The sequence below is a fragment of the Eleutherodactylus coqui genome, chromosome 6, assembly GCF_035609145.1.
Source record: "Eleutherodactylus coqui strain aEleCoq1 chromosome 6, aEleCoq1.hap1, whole genome shotgun sequence".
Lineage (NCBI taxonomy): Eukaryota > Metazoa > Chordata > Amphibia > Anura > Eleutherodactylidae > Eleutherodactylus > Eleutherodactylus coqui.
The window spans coordinates 197,773-219,565 of NC_089842.1; the positions used below are offsets into that span (position 1 = coordinate 197,773).

General features: G+C 45.5%; 1 protein-coding gene across 1 annotated transcript in view; it reads right to left on the bottom strand.

The window, feature by feature from the left end:
- The window catches only part of BACE1 (beta-secretase 1), a 66,847-nt gene extending 45,874 nt beyond the window's left edge, over window positions 1-20,973 (bottom strand). The window contains exon 1 of the mRNA XM_066606018.1: window positions 20,527-20,973. Within this exon, the coding sequence (XP_066462115.1) occupies window positions 20,527-20,781 (255 nt within the window). The 5' untranslated portion in view covers window positions 20,782-20,973. The remainder of the gene's footprint in view (window positions 1-20,526) is intronic.
- Between the last annotated feature and the right edge of the window lie 820 nt (window positions 20,974-21,793).

The following is a 21,793-nucleotide window of genomic DNA, read 5'->3' on the forward strand; positions in this document are numbered from 1 at the left end:
CATGTTCTTCTTGTACATGTTCCTATAGAGATGGACGGTGTTCTCCTTGTACAGGTTCTTATAGATCTGGACCGTGTTCTCCTTGTACAGGTTCCTATAAATATGGACAGTGTTCTCCTTGTACATGCTCCTATAGATATGGTCAGTGTTCTCCTTGTATATGTCCCTATAGATATGGTCAGTGTTCTCCTTGTACATGCTCCTATAGATATGGACAGTGTTCTCCTTGTACAGGTTTCCTATAGATATGGACAGTGTTCTCCTAGTACATGCTCCTATAGATATGGTCAGTGTTCTCCTTGTATATGTCCCTATAGATATGGTCAGTGTTCTCCTTGTACCTGCTCCTATAGAGATGTACAGTGTTCGTCTTGTATATGTCCCTATAGATATGGTCAGTGTTCCTCTTGTACATGCTCTTATAGAGATGGACAGTGTTCTCCTTGTACAGGTTCCTATAGATATGGACAGTGTTCTCCTTGTACATGCTCCAATAGAGATGGTCAGTGTTCTCCTTGTACATGCTCCTATAGAGATGGACAGTGTTGTCCTTGTACAGGTTCCTATAGATATGGACAGTGTTCTCCTTGTAAAGGTTACTATAGATATGGACAGTGTTCTACTTGTACATGCTCCTATAGATATTGTCAGTGTTCGTCTTGTACAGGTTCCTATAGAGATGGTCAGTGTTCTCCTTGTACAGGTTCCTATAGATATGGACCGTGTTCTCCTTATACATGTTCCTATAGATATGAACAGTGTTCTCCTTGTACAGGTTCCTATAGATATGGACCGTGTTCTCCTTATACATGTTCCTATAGATATGAACAGTGTTCTCCTTGTACATGCTCCTTTTAATATGGTCAGTGTTCTCCTTGTATATGTCCCTAGAGAAATGGTCAGTGTTCTCCTTGTACATGCTCCTATAGAGATGGACCGTGTTCTCCTTGTACAGATTCCTATAGATATGGACAGTGTTCTCCTTGTACATGCTCCTATAGATATGGTCAGTGTTCTCCTTGTACATGCTCCTATAGAGATGGTCAGTGTTCTCCTTCTACGGGTTCCTATAGATATGGTAAGTGTTCGTCTTGTACAGGTTCCTATAGAGATGGTCAGTGTTCTCCTTCTACGGGTTCCTATAGAGATGGTCATGTTCTTCTTGTACATGTTCCTATAGAGATGGACAGTGTTCTCCTTGTACAGGCTCCTATAGATCTGGACCGTGTTCTCCTTGTACAGGTTCTTAAAGATATGGTCAGTGTTGTCCTTGTACAGGTTCGTATAGAGAAGGTCAGTGTTCTCCTTGTACAGGTTCCTATAGATCTGAACGGTGTTCTCCTTGTACAGGTTCTTATAGATATGGTCATTGTTGTACTTCTACAGGTTCCTATAGAGATGGACAGTGTTCTCCTTGTAGTTTCCTATAGATATGGACAGTGTTCTCCTTGTACAGTTTCCTATAAATATGGACAGTGTTCTCCTTGTACAGGTTCCTATAGAGATGGTCAGTGTTCTCCTTGTACAGGTTCCTATAGAGATGGTCGGTGTTCTCCTTGTACAGATTCCTATAGATATGAACAGTGTTCTCCTTGTATAGGTTCCAATAGATATGAACAGTGTTCTCCTGGTACAGCTTCCTATAGATATGGACAGTGTTCTCCTTGTAGTTTCCTATAGATATGGACAGTGTTCTCCTTGTACAGTTTCCTATAGATATGGACAGTGTTCTCCTTGTACAGGTTCCTATAGAGATGGTCAGTGTTCTCCTTGTACAGGTTCCTATAGAGATGGACAGTGTTCTGCTTGTACAGGTTCCTATAGATATGGTCAGTGTTCTCCTTGTACAGATTCCTACAGATATGGTCAGTGTTCTCCTTGTACAGATTCCTACAGATATGGTCAGTGTTCTCCTTGTACAGATTCCTATAGATATGGACAGTGTTCTCCTTGTACAGATTCCTATAGATATGGACAGTGTTCTCCTTGTACAGATTCCTATAGATATGAACAGTGTTCTCCCTGTACAGGTTCCTATAGAGATGGTCAGTGTTCTCCTTCTATGGGTTCCCATAGAGATGGTCATGTTCTTCTTGTATATGTTCCTATAGAGATGGACAGTGTTCTCCTTGTACAGGTTCTTATAGATGTGGACCGTGTTCTCCTTGTACAGGTTCTTATAGATATGGTCAGTGTTGTCCTTGTACAGGTTCCTAGAGAGATGGTCAGTGTTCTCCTTGTACAGGTTCCTATAGATCTGGACCGTGTTCTCCTTGTACAGGTTCTTATAGATATGGTCAGTGCTGTCCTTGTACAGGTTCCTATAGAGGTGGTCAGTGTTCTCCTTGTACATGCTCCTATAGATATGGACAGTGTTCTCCTTGTACAGGTTCCTATAGAGATGAACAGTGTTCTCCTTGTATAGGTTCCAATAGATATGAACAGTGTTCTCCCTGTACACGTTCCTACAGAGATGGTCAGTGTTCTCCCTGTACACGTTCCTACAGAGATGGTCAGTGTTCCCCTTGTACAGGTTCCTTTAGAGATGGTCAGTGTTCTCCTTCTACGGGTTCCTATAGAGATAGTCAGTGTTCTCCTTGTAAAGCTTCCTATAGAGATGGTCAGTGTTCTCCTTGTATATGTTCCTATAGATGTGGACAGTGTTCTCCTTGTACTGGTTTCCTATAGATATGGACCGTGTTCTCCTTGTACAAGTTTCCTATAGATATAGACCGTGTTCTCCTTGTAAAGGTTACTATAGATATGGAGAGTGTTCTTCTTGTACATGCTCCTATAGATATGGTCAGTGTTCTCCCTGTATATGTCGCTATAGATATGGTCAGTGTTCTCCTTGTACGTGCTCCTATAGAGATGTACAGTGTTCTCCTTGTACAGGTGCCTATAGATAGGGTCAGTTTTCTCCTTGTACATGCTCCTCTAGAGATGGTCAGTGTTCCCCTTGTACATGCTCCTATAGATATGGTCAGTGTTAATCTTGTACAGGTTCCTACAGATATGGGCAGTGTTAATCTTGTACAGGTTCCTATAGAGATGGTCAGTGTCCTCCTTGTACAGGTTCCTATAGAGATGGACCGTGTTCTCCTTGTACAGTTTCCTATAAATATGGTCAGTGTTCTCCTTGTACATGCTCCTATAGATATTGTCAGTGCTCGTCTTGTACAGGTTCCTATAGAGATGGTCACTTGTTCTCCTTGTAAAGCTTCCTATAGAGATGGTCAGTGTTCTCCTTGTACAGGTTCCTATAGATGTGGACCATGTTCTCCTTGTACATGTTTCTATAGATATGGACCGTGTTCTCCATATACATGTTCCTATAGATATGAACAGTGTTCTCCTTGTACGGGTTCTAATAAATATGGACAGTGTTCTCCTTGTACATGCTCCTTTATATATGGTCAGTGTTCTCCTTGTATATGTCCCTAGAGATATTGTCAGTGTTCTCCTTGTACATGCTCCTATAGAGATGGACCTTGTTCTCCTTGTACATGCTCCTATAGAGATGGACCGTGTTCTCCTTGTACAGATTCCTATAGATATGGTCAGTGTTCTCCTTGTACAGGTTCGTATAGAGATGTTCAATGTTCTCCTTGTACAGGTTCCCATAGAGATGGTCAATGTTCTCCTTGTACAGGTTCCTCTAGATCTAGTCCGTGTTCTCCTTGTACAGGTTCTTATAGATTTGGTCTGTGTTGTGCTTGTACAGGTTCCTATAGAAATGGTCAGTGTTCTCCTTTTACAGGTTCCTATAGAAATGGTCAGTGTTCTCCTTTTACAGGTTCCTATAGAGAAGGTCAGTGTTCTCCTGGTACAGCTTCCTATAGATCTGGACGGTGTTCTCCTTGTACAGGTTCTTGTAGATATGGTCTGTGTTGTGCTTGTACAGGTTCCTATAGAAATGGTCAGTGTTCTCCTTGTACAGTTTCCTATAGAGGTCAGTGTTGTCCTTGTACAGCTTCCTATAGATCTGGACGGTGTTCTCCTTGTACATTCTCCTATAGATATGGTCAGTGTTCTCCTTGTACAGGTTCCTATAGAGATGGTCAATGATCTCCTTGTACAGGTTCCTCTAGATCTAGTCCGTGTTCTCCTTGTACAGGTTCTTGTAGATATGGTCTGTGCTGTGCTTGTACAGGTTCCTATAGATATGGACAGGGTTCTCCTTGTACAGATTCCTATAGATATGGACAGGGTTCTCCTTGTACAGGTTCTTATAGATATGGTCAGTGTTGTCCTACAGGTTCCTATAGATATGGACAGTGTTCTCCTTGTACAGATTCCTATAGAGATGGTCAGTGTTCTCCCTGTACAGGTTCCTATAAATCTGGACCGTGTTCTCCTTGTACAGGTTGCTATGGAGATGGTCAGTGTTCTCCTTGTACAGCTTCTTATAGATCTGGACCATGTTCTCCTTGTACAGGTTCTTATAGATATGGTCAGTGTTCTCCTTGTACAGGTTCCTATAGAGACGGTCAGTGTTCTCCTTGTACAGGTTCCTATAGAGATGTTCAGTGTTCTCCTTGTATAGGTTCCTATAGAGATGGACAGTGTTGGCCTTCTACAGTTTCCTATAGAGATGGTCAGTGTTCTCCTTGTACAGGTTCCTATAGAGATGGTCAGTGTTCTCCTTGTACAGCTTCCTATAGATATGGACAGTGTTCTCCTTGTACAGTTTCCTATAGACATGGACAGTTTTCTCCTTGTACAGGTTCTTATAGATATTGTCAGTGTTGTCCTTGTACAGGTTCCTATAGAGATGGTCAGTGTTCTCCTTGTACAGGTTCCTTTAGATCTGGACCGTGTTCTCCTTGTACAGGTTCCTATAGAGATGGTCAGTGTTCTCCTTGTACAGGTTCCTATAGAGATGATCAGTGTTCTCCTTGTACAGGTTCCTATAGAGATGATCAGTGTTCTCCTTGTACAGGTTCCTATAGAGATGGCCAATGTTCTCCTTGTACAGGTTCCTAAAAATCTGGACCGTGTTCTCCTTGTACAGGTTCCTATAGAGATGGACAGTGTTCTCCTCATACAGGTTCTGATAGATATGGTCAGTGTTCTCCTTGTATAAGTTCCTGTAGATATGGACAGTGTTCTCCTTGTACAGGTTCCTATAGATCTGGACCGTGTTCTCCTTGTACAGGTTCTTATAGATATGGTCAGTGTTGTCCTTGTACAGGTTCCTATAGAGATGGTCAGTGTTCTCCTTGCACAGGTTCCTATAGATCTGGACCGTGTTCTCCTTGTACAGGTTCCTATAGAGAGGGTCAGTGTTCTCCTTGTACAGCTTCCTATAGATATCGACAGTGTTCTCCTTGTACAGGTTCTTATAGATATGGTCAGTGTTGTCCTTGTACATGCTCCTATAGATATGGTCAGTGTTCTCCTTGTACAGGTTTCTATAGTGATGGTCAGTGTTCTCCTTGTACAGGTTCTTAAAGATATGGTCAGTGTTCTCCTTGTACAGGTTTCTATAGTGATGGTCAGTGTTCTTTTTGTACAGGTTCTTAAAGATATGGTCAGTGTTGTCCTTGTACAGGTTCCTATAGTGATGGTCAGTGTTCTCCTTGTACAGGTTCTTAAAGATATGGTCAGTGTTGTCCTTGTACAGGTTCCTATAGATCTGGACCGTGTTCTCCTTGTACAGGTTCCTATACAGATGGTCAGTGTTCTCCTTGTACAGCTTCCTATAGATATGGTCAGTGTTGTCCTTGTACAGGTTCCTATAGAGATGGTCAGTGTTCTCCTTGTACAGCTTCCTATAGATAAGGACAGTGTTCTCCTTGTACAGTTTCCTATAGATATGGTCAGTGTTGTCCTTGTACATGCTCCTATAGAGATGGTCAGTGTTCTCCTTGTACAGGTTTCTATAGATTTGGACCATGTTCTCCTTGTACAGGTTCTTATAGATATGGTCAGTGTTGTCCTTGTACAGGTTCATATGGAGATGGTCAGTGTTCTCCTTGTACAGGTTCCTATAGATCTGGACCGTGTTCTGCTTGTACAGGTTCCTATAGAGATGGTCAGTGTTCTCCTTGTACAGGTTCCTATAGAGATGGTCAATGTTCTCCTTGTACAGGTTCCTATAGAGATGGTCAATGTTCTCCTTGTACAGGTTCCTATAGATCTGGAGCGTGTTGTCCTTGTACAGGTTCCTATAGAGATGGACAGTGTTCTCCTTATACAGGTTCTGATAGATATGGTTAGTGCTCTCCTTGTATAAGTTCCTGTAGATATGGACAGTTTTCTTCTTGTACAGGTTCTTATAGATTTGGTCAGTGTTGTCCTTGTACATGCTCCTATAGATATGGTCAGTGTTCTCCTTGTACAGGTTCCTATAGATCTGGACCGTGTTCTCCTTGTACAGGTTCTTATAGATATGGTCAGTGTTGTCCTTGTTCAGGTTCTGATAGATATGGTCAGTGTTCTCCTTGTATAAGTTCCTGTAGATCTGGACCGTGTTCTCCTTGTACAGGTTCATATAGAGATGGACAGTGTTCTCCTTGTACAGGTTCTTATAGATATGGTCAGTGTTGTCCTTGAACAGGTTCCTATAGAGATGGTCAGTGTTGTCCTTGTACAGGTTCTTATAGATATGGTCAGTGTTCTCCTTATACAGGTTCTGATAGATATGATCAGTGTTCTTCTTGTACTGGTTCCTATAGATCTGGACTGTGTTCTCCTTGTACAGGTTCCTATAGAGATGGTTAGTGTTCTCCTTATACAGGTTCTGATAGATATGGTCAGTGTTCTCCTTGTATAAGTTCCTATAGATATGGACAGTGTTGTCCTTGTACAGGTTCCTATAGAGATGGTCAGTGTTCTCCTTATACAGGTTCTGATAGATATGGTCAGTGTTCTCCTTGTATAGGTTCCTATAGATCTGGACTGTGTTCTCCTTGTACAGGTTCCTATAGAGATGGTTAGTGTTCTCCTTATACAGGTTCTGATAGATATGGTCAGTGTTCTCCTTGTATAAGTTCCTATAGATATGGACAGTGTTCTCCTTGTACAGGTTCTGATAGATATGGTCAGTATTGTGCTTGTACATGCTCCTTGCACAGGTGGGACTAGAATCAATCAGAAACCACAACTGGAACTTAAAGCATTATTCCAAAGTCAAATCTATAGTAGAAAGAAGCAAATGGCAGCATAAATAGGAGCAAAGTAGTTTTATTCCTCTATGCAAAGAAAAAAAATTGTGGGATCTGCATCAACGCGTTAGCACATGTGTGATGGCACGGCTACACACATCCGCAGCACATAGGCCGCTTGCAGATGAAACCGCCGGGCACGTACACAGGGGTCACCGCCGAGGCCTAGGGTTGGATTCCACTGCGAGATCTCGCAGCCGGAATCCGACCTGTTCGTGTGCATTCAGCCTTATGCTGCCACTTGTTTCTTCCCACTGGACTGAGGATAGGTCATTAGTAGTATTCTCTCTGGAAAACCCCTTTAATATTTAAAAACAGCCCCAAACGTATTTCGGGGACGCAGCCTCTTCAGTAACGTGTGGTAGGTGTATGTAGAGGGGTTTGTTGCTGCACTGTGAAGATCAAAGGAACTCGTGATTTATCATTATAGTTCTGCACTTTCACAGCAGTTTCTGAAGGTGTTGCATCCTCGAAATGCGTCAGTGGCTGTTTGTAAATATTAATGAGGAAGAGTAATTCCCTTGTTTGATCAGTTAAAGACTACAAGTGCACCCCCCCCCCCCCCCCACACACACACACATGTTTTACTTCCCCTCAAACTAAATCTCTGCGCCCCACCGATGTGAAGGGCGGGCAGGCAGCACCTTCCTTCCATCAGAAGTTGGTCCACTTTGTTTTCTTCTCCTATCTGTGTTATATATTGTGACACTAGGGAATTGCTCATCATACAGGTTCGCCATCTTCTTCACCCCAGATGGTTGGTGCCAATCTAATAAAGACACTTTATAACCGCACTTTTTTAGACTCTGTCTTCTTTTGGATTTATTGCATCCAGCTATTGGTCTCCGTATTTCAAGTGAAAATTACACCAGGGCGCAAAATAAATTCTGGTCGTCTGACCTCTCACTATATATCAACAGGCCTAGGGTATTACCATCTTGGCTTTTCATAGCCAAGATGGGAAACTGTAGCCATGGCTACCAGCTTAAGCTTATGGAAAAGCCGAGTGCTTAGAACAGCGCTGTTTTAGTAGCTTTCATGCAAATGAAAGGGAGCTACAGAAACAAAGTAGCACAGCATGCTATGCCATTTCCGTAGCTCCCATTCACTTCAATGAGAGCTATGGAAACCTGGATACAGCAGTCCAAATCTACCTCCTCCGCTGCATTGTCCTATGATGGCCTGCAGTTCTCCCGCACCCACAGACGACAGGCACGGCGGAGGAGTATGGATCGTCATCTCACTGAACTGTACCTTCCAGGTCATTCCCTCAGCTCCCTTGCTCACCTTCCCATCATTCAAAACCCACACCCTGTGCCTCTTCAGCCTACTGCTCCTGCATGTCACAGTTATTTGCCAGACCCCAGGTCCCGCCCACCTGTTCCTAGACCACTTCGCCGCCTGGCTCCCCCACTTCCTATCCTATGAAATCCCAACCCTCAATCTTGGTGATTTCAACATCCCTACTAATGACCCTAGCTCTTAATCTGCCTTCCAGCTTTTAATGCTTACCTCCTCCCTCAGCCTAACACTAATCTCTGACTTCCCCACTCACAGATTTACTCTTCCTCCGCCTCTGCTCTACCTCTCACTTTACTAACTCCCCCCTTCCACTCTTAGATCACAACCTCCTCTCTTTCTCCATCAGGCACCCTAAGATCTCCCCTGACCCTCCTATCTATCGCACCTCTAGGAACCTCCAGTCCGTCCGCATCCAACTGTTCGCCGACACCATCCAGTCCTCTCTGTCCCCCATCTCTCTTATTCCCTGCCCTAACCTGGCAGCCGAACACTACCACACCACCCTCAGCCGTGCCCTGGATGAAGCAGCACCACCTGTGACCTGTGCCAGTAACCGCAGACCACAGCAACCTTAGCTCACGTTCCAAACGCGCTTCATCCGGCGGTGCTCTAGCTGCGCCAAATGGCTGTGGAGAAAATCAAAGCAGCCGGCAGACTTCCTCCACTTCAAAATCATGCATAAAACTTATAATCTAGCCCTTCACCATGCCAAACAAGTTTTTAACCTCCTTCGTCTCCTCACTATACCACAACCCCAAACGACTCATCGACACCTTCCACTACCTCCTCAGCCCCAAAAAACAAGCCTCCGTGACGGATCTGACTGCTGGAGAACTAGCTGCCTATTTCAAAGAAAAAAATCAACAACATCTGAAAAGAAATCTCCAATAACTGCATGGCTAGCCCCGATCCCAGTCTCTAACACCTTGCCCTCCCTTTTTCTCAAACTTAACCTCTCTAAAACTGACCTTCTCGTCTTTCCTCAACATCTCCATTCCAGTGTCTGGCACCATCATAACCCCCAGACTGCATGCCCGCTGCCTTGGGGTCACACTGGACTCTGACCTCTCCTTTACCTCCTTTCAATGTTAATAAATGTAAGGTTCTGCACATGGGCAGGAGAAACGGATGTCACCAATATACACTAAATGGGGTACTGCTAGGGAAAACACCTGGGGGTACTAGTGGGCTGTAGACTAAACTGGAGTAACCAATGCCAGTCAGCTGCTGCAAAAGCTAATAAAGCCTTGGGGTGCAGTAAAAGAGGTATAGGGGCGAGGGACGAGAACATTATCCTCCCACTATATAAGGCACTTGTCAGGCCCCACATGGAATACTGCGTACAGTTCTGGTCACCGGTGCTCAGGAAAGATGTTACAGTGCTGGAGGGGGTTCAAAGAAGGGCAACTAAACTAATACATGGAATGACGGGACTGGAACACCGAGAGAGGCACCAAAACTGGGATTATTCACCCCGGAAAAAAGATGGCTAAGGGGCGACCAAATAACTCTGTATAAATACATGAGGGGACGATACAAGGATCTCTCCCATGATCTGTTTACACCCAGGACTGCGACGGTAACAAGAGGGCATCCGCTACGTCTAGAGGAAAGCAGGTTTCATCGCCAACACAGAAGGGGGTTCTTTACTGTAAGAGCAGTGAGACTGTGGAACTCTCTGCCTGAGGATGTGGTGATGGCAAAATCCATAGAAGAGTTTAAAAGGGACTGGATGTCTTTCTGGAGCTGAAGGATATTACAGGATATAAATCCTAGGTTAATTGTTAATCCGGGTATACAGGCAGGTAGGAACTATTAGAGGTTGATCCAGGGATTAGTCTGAATGCCATTAGGGAGTCGGGAAGGAATTTTCCCCCAAAAGGGCTAATTGGCTCCTGCCTCTTGGGGTTTTTTGCCTTCCTCTGGATCAACAACATAGGAGGATAAACAGGCTGAACTAGATGGACATTGTCTTCATTCGGCCTTACATACTATGTTACTATGTTACATCCAATCTCTGGCTCAAACATGTCACATGCACCTCAGGAATATTGCTAACATCCACCCGTTCCTCACCATGGACACGCTAATGATACTCGTAGTCACCCTCATCCACTCCCAACTCGACTACTGCAACTCGCTACTCATTGTCCGTCCCCGCACAAGACTCTCCCCTCTCCAATCCATACTAAACGCAGCAGCTAGGCTCATTTTTCTATCCAGTCGTTACTCAGACGCCTCTGCATTATGCCAGTCGCTGCATTGGCTGCCCATCCACTGCAGAACTAAATTTAAACTCCTCACCCTTACCTGCAAAGCTCTCCATAGCACTGCACCACTGTACATTGCCTCCCTCCTGTCCGTACACCACCCAGCCCCCTCACTCCGATCCGCTAACATACTCAGACTAAACACCTCACATGCTCGCCTCCAAGACTTTACCAGAGCAGCACCCATCCTCTGGAAAACTATACCCCAAGGCATCCAGACAATGCCTGATGCACGAAATTTCAGATGCACCTTAAAAATGCCCCTCCCTATGGCTCCCCACACCTTCCACCCTGCCTATCACATACGACCTCTATCCCTGCACCTCCTTACCGCCCCACCCCATTTGCCTTCTAATAACTGATTTCCACATGTAATTCCCATACTGCCTGGATTCCCCTATACAACCTCCTGTACCCGCCCCGCTGGCTTCAGACTGATTGTATATCAGATGTAATTGTCATATTGTCTGTGTGCTCCCTGCTTGAAGGCGCTGCGGAATAAGTTGGTGGTATACAAATAAAGATTATCATTATTATTATTATTATTATTATTATTAAAGGGTGAAAAACTGAGATTTCCAGCTGCACCAAAAACGCAAGTTGCATTGCGTTGCATTTTTAACTTTAGAAAGTCCCATTGACAATCGCGTTACCAAAAAACACAAACACAAGTGTGTGGGAGCCCTTACTTAAACTGGTCAGATCCACCGCTGTGTAGGTGGAGTGGAGTCGGCCCATCTTTCCACCAGCTTTGGTAATTCAGGCATTTTTTCCCGGGTTTCACTGTCAACCCCACACAGAAAAAATACCTCTTCTCTGCTACCTGCATCCAAAATGCTATACTTTGGCACTTTGTACACAACTCTGCCACCTTAGTAGCGCTGCTACAATATTTAGAAGCCATTTTGTAATGGCTTCTAAATGGCTTTAGTGTCACGGTGTGCCGCTGCCGCTCCCCCCGGCATGCCTGAAATTGGGGCTGTCATCTTCTACATGCTGCACACCGTACATGTTCCTCCACTGGGTCACTCGAAGTGTGCATGCTTCTAACATGCCCCCCACCCAGGCCTAGCTATATTAGGCATCCTCCCCATATGGAGATGCCTAAGTAATCGCCTCTTATAGCCGTTGTGATAAAGTCCCTGTTTGTGTATTGTGCTTTTGACCAGTGTCTGGGTTCCTCAACATTCTGACTTCTGTGCTCCTGGACTTTGGCTCTGTATTTTGGACTTTATTTCCTGCTGTCTGTCCTGACCATCTATCTGGACCTCCTTATCATACCTGTGCCGCCAGACCTGACAACAGCCTATCTTCCTGCTACGCCCCTGTTCAGACCTTCAGTTACTGCGCCTCATTCGCCAACCAAGTATTTGCTTTCCCTGGCACAGGAGATCCGCGCTGGGCTTCTCATGCAGCTGCCATCAGAAGACGTATGGGTAGTCATTAAAGGAGTTGTCCCGCGCCGAAACGGTTTTTTTTTTTTCAATAGGCCCCCCCGTTCGGCGCGAGACAAACACAAAGGATGGGTTAAAAAAAAAAAAAAGTTTAGTACTTACCCGAATCCCTGCTCTGCGGCGACTTCTTACTTACCTTACCAAGATGGCAAGATGGCCGCCGGGATCTTCACCCACGATGCACCGCGGGTCTTCTCCCATGGTGCACCGTGGGCTCTGTGCGGTCCATTGCCGATTCCAGCCTCCCGATTGGCTGGAATCGGCACACGTGACGGGGCGAAGCTACGCGATGACGCGTAGAAGGGGCGGAGCCAGAACGCCGCTCGTGCCGAGACCCAAGAGAAGGGAGAAGACCCTTCTGCGCAAGCACGTCTAATCAGGAGATTAGACGCTGAAATTAGACGGCACCATGGAGACGGGGACGCCAGCAACAGAGCAGGTAAGTGAATAACTTCTGTATGGCTCATATTTAATGCACGATGTATATTACAAAGTGCATTAATATGGCCATACAGAAGTGCTTACCCCCACTTGCTTTCTCGGGACAACCCCTTTAAGAGGTTAATAATATATATGATTTATTTAAATGTGTGTATGTTTCTTTAATGTACATTTGCTTTAGAATGGATTTGGTGATTGGAGGACCAACAACTCCCTATTAGAGGGTAGACTAGGCCCCTGTCGGCGCCCGGAGCTCTATGCTCAGTGGAGGACCTAGAATCTATACATAACTCCACCAAAGTTCTAGAGAGGTCCATTGTTGTTGAGAAGAAGATCAGAGGAGTTCTCTACAAGACAGTGAGAAACTAAGAAATAGTGCAGTGAGATGGAGAGAAGCAGTGAGGAACCGAGAAGATGAGAATAAGGAAAGAAAGAGAAAGAAGGTTACAAAAGGAAGAAAAGAAGAGATGAAGGAAAGCTGAAAGACCGGACCGTTAGAGACTGAGCCATTTCCCAGGTCTGAGAGAAGGTGATAGATATGATGCAAGTATACAGAGCGGTATCCCCAGGATAGATATGACACAAGTATAGAGAATGGTATCTCCAGGGTAGATATGACCCACGTACAGAAAGCGGTATCTCCACGGTAGATACGACACAAGTATAAAGAGTGGTATCTTCATGGTAGATATGACGCAAGCATACAGAGCGGTATCCGCAGGGTAGATATGACCCAAGTATAGAGAGTGGTATCTCCAGGGTAGATATTACCCACGTATAGAGAGTGGTATCTCCAGGGTAGATACGACCCGAGTGTAGAAAGCGGTATCTAAAGGGTAGATACGAGACAAGTATTGTTATCATTATTATTGTTAGCCGTTTAGTCATTCATGACCCTCAGTGACCCGAAAGGCGAGCTCCCTCCATGTTTTTCGGTTTTTGCTTCTTTCAATTGTGTGATGACCATGCCAGAATCAGCTCTGACAGTATCAGCCATCATGTTCTCCGGCTCCAGGTCTTCTTTTGCTGCTGATCAGTCTAAGCATTATAGATTTTTCTAGAGATTCTGCTCACACTACATGGCCAAAATCCGTGAGTCTGAGTCTGGTCATCTTGTCTTCTGAGTCTGAGCCCAGCCATCTTGGCCTCCAATGAAATATAGGGGCTTATACAATTCAGGACTTCTCTGTTTGTTACTCTCACTGTCCAGGGCATACACAGCAGCGTATGCCCTGGACGGCGAGAGTATAGAGAACGGTATCTCCAGGGTAGATACGACACATTGTTCTGAAGGCGGTATCTCCAGTCACCAAACTCTAAATTGCTGTGCACAGGAATTGGACCTGTATTAGATGTTGTATTTTCCTGAATTTACAAATAAAAGTGAGTTTCATCTGCTTTACCCTTTACCCCCCTCCCCACTCCCCCTGGAGCTCCTTCTTCCTAGAAACACCTGCACTATACCACGTACTACACCACCCTCCAGGAGAAGGGAGTACAGCCTCCAACAACCAAAAACTTCATTCGAAGCACTACCAGGGTGGGAGTGCAACTAGCCGGTTGCCCCTCACTCCGGCCTGCTATGGACTGGCTTCATGAACTACTACCACCATCATCCCGCACTCACTAGAAGATATGGAGGAACTCTTTCTACATCAGATGGCCAAGCTCTCAAAGAAGCACAACATAGTGATCATGGGAGATTTTACCCATCCAGACATTTGTTGGGAATCTCTCAGGTAAAAGTACTGGATCCAACAGATTCTTATCCGCTCTTGCTGACAACTTCCAGAAGGTAGAAGATAAAACAAGGGGATCTGCTATCTTGGACCCAATTCTTACCAACAGGGAGGGAATGGTTGGGGAAGTAAGGGTGGCTGGGACCTTAGGAGGCAGTGATTATGATATCCTTGGATGTTGGATAATAAGGAGAGGAAGATCTGAGAAGACTCAGACCTCAAGGGTGGATTTCAGAATGGCAGATTTTAATGAACTCAGAGAGAGGAGAGGAAGAATCAAGTGGCTGGATGTTCTTAAAGGGGTTGTCCCGAGGCAGCAAGTGGGTCTATACACTTCTGCATGGCCATAATAATGCACTTTGTAATGTACATTGTGCATTAATTATGAGCCATACAGAAGTTATAAAAAGTTTTATACTTACCTGTTCCGTTGCTGGCGTCCTCGTCTCCATGGTGCCGACTAATTTTCGCCCTCCGATGGCCAAATTAGCCGCGCTTGCGCAGTCCGGGTCTTCTTCTTTTCTGAATGGGGCTCCGTGTAGCTCCGCCCCGTCACGTGCCGATTCCAGCCAATCAGGAGGCTGGAATCGGCAATGGACCGCACAGAAGCCCTGCGGTCCATGAAGACAGAGGATCCCGGCGGCCATCTTCAGCAGGTGAGTATGAAGACGCCGGACCGCCGGGATTCAGGTAAGCGCTGTGCGGGTGGTTTTTTTAACCCCTGCATCGGGGTTGTCTCGCGCCGAACGGGGGGGGGGTTTAAAAAAAAAAAAAACCCGTTTCGGCGCGGGACAACCCCTTTAAGGACAGAAATGTCCAAGAAGGTTGGGAAATATTGCGAAATGAGATTCTCAAAGCACAATCGTTAACAATCCCTAAAAGAAGGAAGAATGGGAAGCATTTAAAGAGACCCGGATGGATGAACACAGAACTTGTACACATGTTAAAGAGGAAGAAAAATGTGTTTATCAAATGGAAAGAGGGGGGAAATATCTAAAGAAGAATATAATGCGGTCTGCAGAAACTGTAGGGCAAGTGTCAGAAAAGCTAAAGCTAATAATGAATGGAGGCTTGTAACAGAGGCCGAAAGCAATAAAAGAGGATTTGGGGGGTATGTCAAAAGCAAAAGAAAAGTCAAAGATGCTATTGGATGCTTACAAGATGAAAATGGTGAATTGGTTAAAAATTATGTTGAGAAGGCCGAACTTTTAAATTCCTATTTTCTATCTGTTTTCTCTCAGAAAGTAGATGGAACATCAACTAATCTTCCCTGTGCTATTGGGGGAAAAAAAGAATGAAGGCTATCTATAAGCAGAGAGATGGTGAGGGAACATTTAGCTAACTTACATGAATTCAAGTCTCAAGGTCCAGATGAATTACATCCTAGGATATAAAAGAAAGCAGCGGAGGTAACTGCTGAACCACTCGCCATAATCAGTGAAAATTCCTGGAGAACAGGAAAAGTCCCAGAAGACTGGAAAAGGGCAAATGTTGTCCCTATCTTCAAAAAGGGGAAGAAGGTGGAGTGAGCCTGACTTCTATACAGGGAAAGATCTTTAAACAAATTATTAAACAGTATTTATGCAAGTACTTGGATAAAAATGGAGTAATTACCAGAGCCAGCATGGGTTTGTAACAAACAAGTCATGTCAGACAAATCTATGACAGTATCACTGACCGGGTTGATCATGGAATGCGGTGGATATAGTTTATCTTGACTTTGGTAAAGCATTTGACAAAGTATCTCACACCATACTTATTGAAAAAAATGACCAAATCTGGGATTGACAAGGCAACTGTTAGGTGGATTCACAACTGGCTGAGTGATCGTACTTAAAAAATGGTTATAAATGGCTGCACATCCAAGTGGAAGAATGTACCAAGTGGGGGACCACAAGGCTCTGTCCTGGGCCCAGTGTTGTTCAACATTTTTTATAAATGATCTGGAGGAGGGAATTGATGGGAAACTGATCAAATCTGCCGACGACACAAAGCTTGGAGGGATAGCTAACACTAGGGAAGAAAGAGAGAGTATTCAAAAAGATCTAGAAAAGCTTGCACGGTGGGCGGCGACTAATAGAATGGAATTTAACAAGGAGAAATGCAAAGTCCTACATCTGGGCAAGAAAAATGAAAAAAAGCGCATACAGAATGGGAGGAATTGGGCTAAGCAGCAGCACATGTGAAAAAGACTTGGGTATACTAATAGATCATAGACTGAACATGAGTCAACAATGTGATGCAGCAGCCAAAAAGGCAAACACAATTCTGGGATGTATTAAGAGAAGCATAGAGTCTAGATCACGTGAGGTCATTATACCCTTAGTCAGACCTCATCTGGAATACTGTGTCCACTTCTGGGCACCCGACTTAAAAAAAAACTGGAGCGAATTAAAAGAAGAGTTACCAAGATGGTAAGCGGTCTGCAAATCATGTCCTATGAGGAACGGTTAAATGATCTGGAAATGTTTAGCTTGCAGAAGAGAAGGCTGAGAGGAGACTTAATAGCTGTCTACAAATATCTGAAGGGCCGTCACAGTGCAGAGGGATCAGCCCTATTCTCATCTGCACAAGAAAAGACTAGAAGCAATGGGATGAAACTGAAAGGGAGGAGACATAGATTAGATATTAGACAGTGAGGGGGATCAATGAGTGGAACAGGTTGCCACGGGAGGTGGGGAGTTCTCCTTCAATGGAAGTGTTCAACAAAGGCTGGACAAATATCTGTCTGGGATGATTTAGTGAATCCTGCACTGAGCAGGGGGTTGGACCCGATGACCCTGGAGGTCCCTTCGAACTTTACCATTCTATGATTCTATACTTTGAACCTGCTACTGGAGTGCAATTGCGACAAATTTTGCAATGCTTTAAAAAAATCACAATTCCTAAATCTGTCTGTAAGCCACGCCCCCGACGATCTAGATACCTTGGTAAGTGGAAGGAAAGGCGGAACAAATGTTCTTTTTGGAGGCAAATCAATCGTAAATTTGTTTTACATTGATTTGCAACTGACAGCACCATGAGGCTGGGTTCACACAGGACGGATTCCCGTCAGAAATCCCGCGGTTTTGCTGCAGCAAAAACCGCGAGATTTCCGCCGGGAGAACCGCCGCGGTTCAAGCCGCGGCGGCTTTGAAGCGGCCCGGCCGCTTGCTTTTCCATTGCAGCTGGCGCTCCCATAGAGGACAGCGCGGCCTTGACGAAAATAAACAAAAAAGGAAAGGTAAATAGACATGCTGCATCTTCTGAAACCGCAGCGGCCGCAGCCGCGGTTTCAGCCGGATTTACCGCAGCGGATTGGCCGTTTCTGAGAAATCTCGTCCACATGGCTGGCTAATCCCGAGATTAGCGGCCGCGGGCGGATTTACCGCGGCGAAGCCGCAGCAAATCCGCCCTGTGTGAACTCAGCCTTATACTTTGGGAGAGGACATGGGAGGTAAGGGAACCATTAACACACCGTCCGGCAGGTCAGAGAGCCGATTCTATCCATATATTGTTATGCGCGAAAATATTCTGTATCACTTGTATTTTATTAATTTAGCTCTTGTGCTGAGGAGTCCAGTGGGCGTGTACATAGGGATGGGACCACCCACTGGACTCCTGAACTCCGAATGAGCAGGGATTTTAATGAATAACATGCTGCTGGCAGGTCGGACTGCGAGTACCACGTGACAGGTTCCCTTTAACCTTTTATCTGCCAATGTTCCAAAATTCACACTTGGTGAAATCGCTGTGGGCAATCCGCAACAGAATACCTGCAGCAATTCCACTAGAAATCCACAATGGTCAAACCTGCACCCAAGTGGTGCGAATTTGACTGCTTTAAATTGCGGATCAGCTACTGAATTTAACCCTTGCATTTCAGCAGCATAAATAGACAAGTTGGGGATTTAGAAACTGCAGATCCGTTGCAGAAGATTTTCGCACCATGTGAAGATTTTTTAATCTCCAGCACGTCTCCAGAACGCTTCTGCTAGTAGACATTCTGCAGCTCTTCTGGCCCCTAAGAGTGACTGAAGCGACATTTCTGCTGTCTGAGGGCGAGCACCCACTGGCGTTTTTTTACCTGCGTTTTGCGTTTTGCGTTTTTCCTGCACAGGCATAGAGATAACATGTGTTCCTGTCCACTGGCGTTTTTTTTGCGTTGCGTTTGCGTTTTTAACATAGGAACTGTCAGTTGCATATGTGTCCCTATTTTTCTCCTAATGCACCCATGAATGTCAATGGAAATTAACGGAAAACGCCGCGAAAACGCCGCGAAAAACGCGCGGAAAAAACGAGAGAAACGCGGCGAAAACGCTGCGTTTTTCCCCCGCGGAGAACGCAAACGCCAGTGGGTGCTCGCCCTTACACATCATGTAGCTTCACATCCAACAAACCTCATACATTTGGGAAGTGCAGAAATAGCAGAATCCCATGCTACATAAGTCAGCCAGTAATAAAGTCTGTTTGTGGCAGCCTGTACTCTGCATGAGGTCATGCGTTCACATCTGGTTGCAGCCACTGGAGCAAATCCCACAGAAAATCTTGAATGAAATAGCTATTTCGCCTGATGGAATGCTGGTCGCCGCACCCCAATATAGTCAGTGGGGTCTATTCGGCATCATTGGCCTCTGGCATATGCCGGATCCGCCTCTTCTAGTATTCATTGTCCTGAGGACAGAGCTGGACATTCTCATCGGAGGTGACCCAGAGCCCCTGGCGCATCTAGACTGCAGAACTCTGACTTTGTAATCTGATGAGTTTCATAATTTGACCCTCAGTTGCTGGTCTTGGGGGTCATAGTTGCGGGAGAGCCAATGTCTGCTGCGGATTGCATTATAGTCATATAAATAGCTTCCTAGATGGATCCTAGTTGGAGATTGACTACTGCGTGTATCATGAAGGCCACCACATTCCCTCTTCCAACTGGGCAACTTTGTCATATACTTTATTTTAATTTCTCAAAGTTTTAAGCGCTCTGTTGGCTGTCAGTGAATGGAAAGGATAATGGAAACCTTCACCGACATTGCGTGGCTTACAGAAGCCACAAGACCGACCTCGGATTCAAATACACCAGATTTATTGTAGAATGAAAACTCAGGCAGCGCCTTACAGTTTACAAGACCTCTGCTTGCAGTCACTGAGTGGAAGATCTGCCATGTGGTGATGCGACTGCACTGACTGTACTATATCTATAATGAAACTCATGACTAGAACAGCAATTCATCAAGTTCCCATTCAAGGACTTGAAACAGAGATCTCCAATGGAAGCATACTTGCTGGAACCATAAGGCCAGATTCCCACCAGTGAATGCGTTTTTGGGTGCGTATTTGTGGAACGGGTGTTGTGGATTTGCACATACAACAGCATATTTTACTGCACAAAAACAACAAACCACGCAGCATTGTTCTCCGCCATTGAAATGGCTAATAGTTCAAAATGTTCTTCTACTCTGCGCAAATGTGCAGGAATATAGAGCGTGCTACGTGTGTTTGTGCATGTCAAATACACGGATGCGAACGAAACCAGTGAAATCAATGGGTTCTAATGTCTATTCATTGTGTGCACAAATCCGTTTGTGTGAATGAGGCCCAGCGTATGTCCACGGTTAAGAGAAGTTGGGGGGCCCCAAGATAAACTTTTGCACCTGGGCCCATGAGCCTTTAGCTCCGCCCCTGGCCCACGGGCATTTCCCATGCGGGTTACAGAACGGGCATGTAGATGAGATGTGGACAAATATTCACATTCCAACGTGTGATGCAGATTTTTGATGTGCAGCATGCCAATTTCTGGTATGGATTTTCACCACAGATTTCACCCTTTTTAAGGTAAAGGGGCGAAATCCAATGCGAAAGCCACTGACAGCAAGCAGAGATCTTGAATGGAATGAGAAAACAAAACAAAGTATATGAAAAGTTGCATGAGTAGTTCTGCTGAGTACATGATGCTGCACTGTAGGATACAATGTAACATATAACGCCGGCGGACGCTGGAGAAATTAATCTGATTAATTTACTGATATCGGCGCATTAACGGAATCCCTCGCCTCCGTTCTTACGGACAAGATTTTCCTCGCCCCAAATCCCGAATTGAACCTTTTTTAAATGGACCGCACACATACTGAGATTTAGCAGATCGACGCATCAGCACGCGGCCACCATCACATACCGTTTGAGGAGGAGTGCCCACCCTCATCTCCACGTAATATCCTTGGCCAGACTTCCCTCGCAGGTTGTCTTTCATGTCCATGAAGTTGGTCTCCTGTCCAGGCTCTTCTTCGGCTGACCTCTGGAGCGCACCGAGGCCCGGCTCATTCTTCAGGGGCACTTTGATGGCCATTTGCCCAGCAGCAGCAGCTGGCAGGAAGCAGGGCAGCAGCAGCAGCAGGAGACGGCCTGGACCTGCAACAGCCGACAGCTCCATCCTTCTAACCTTGGTGGTGAGAAGCCCAAGCAGGTACCTTCCATGTCAGAGGAGCATCCTGAGGGCGACTCTCCAGAGGAGGAGGATGAAGGATGCTCTAGAGGAGGACCAGGCTGCACACATCCCTCACCATGGCTGCCATCCACTACCTTGCAGGCTCTCCTCCTCCTCGCCGTGTGCTGAGGAGGAGGATGGCTTCAGAGATGGAGGAGGAGGAGGAGGGACCTTCTGCAGCTCCATGGGAAATGTAGTCCTGCTGAGGGAGGAGGTCGCACAAGACATGAAAGGACACAGCGGGCGGGTAGAAGGGCTTACAGCTTCATGCACGCACGCCATTTATCACTCGGTCCAAGTTTGAAAACTTGCTGCATATTCTCTTCTAGCGCAGCAGATAATGTGGTAATGTGCGCGGACACATCGGACGGACGGCGAGTCTACGGCCTAAGGAAGCATCTGAAGCAACGCACATTCCTTGTTAAAGATCTCCAATCTGTCAATGTCCTCACCGAGGTCTTACGGAGGACAATGACGCCTTCTACCGCCTGATAAAGGGCGCTTTTACTCAGAATGATTATTGTTCCAATTTCCACCAGATAATGTGAAGCTGAATAACAATCGCTCAGCGACAAAATGATGAACCGTAATTCATTCACTTACTGTTCGTCGTTCAATTTGTTCAGGAATAAAACAAGGATCGGCGTGTAAACCGGCAGCGACATCTAGGAACTATGGCTTGTTTACTGTGAATGGAGGCCATCTCTGGTCTGCTCCGCCTACATGACAATCACTGGGACCGCCCCAAATAAAAGGGCCCCAAGTTCACACAGCTGTCATTGGCTTCTGCCCTTGGTGCCGGATTTATCATGCTGGACCTACGAGTCACGGAACAGAAACACGCGGCAGAATTGTAATGCGTATATCAGCCACATTAATAGTGCAAGCTCGCTAGTATATGGACTACAGGGCGTACGTCCGGCTTCTGGCATGTGGCAAATAACACAGCATGATGCAC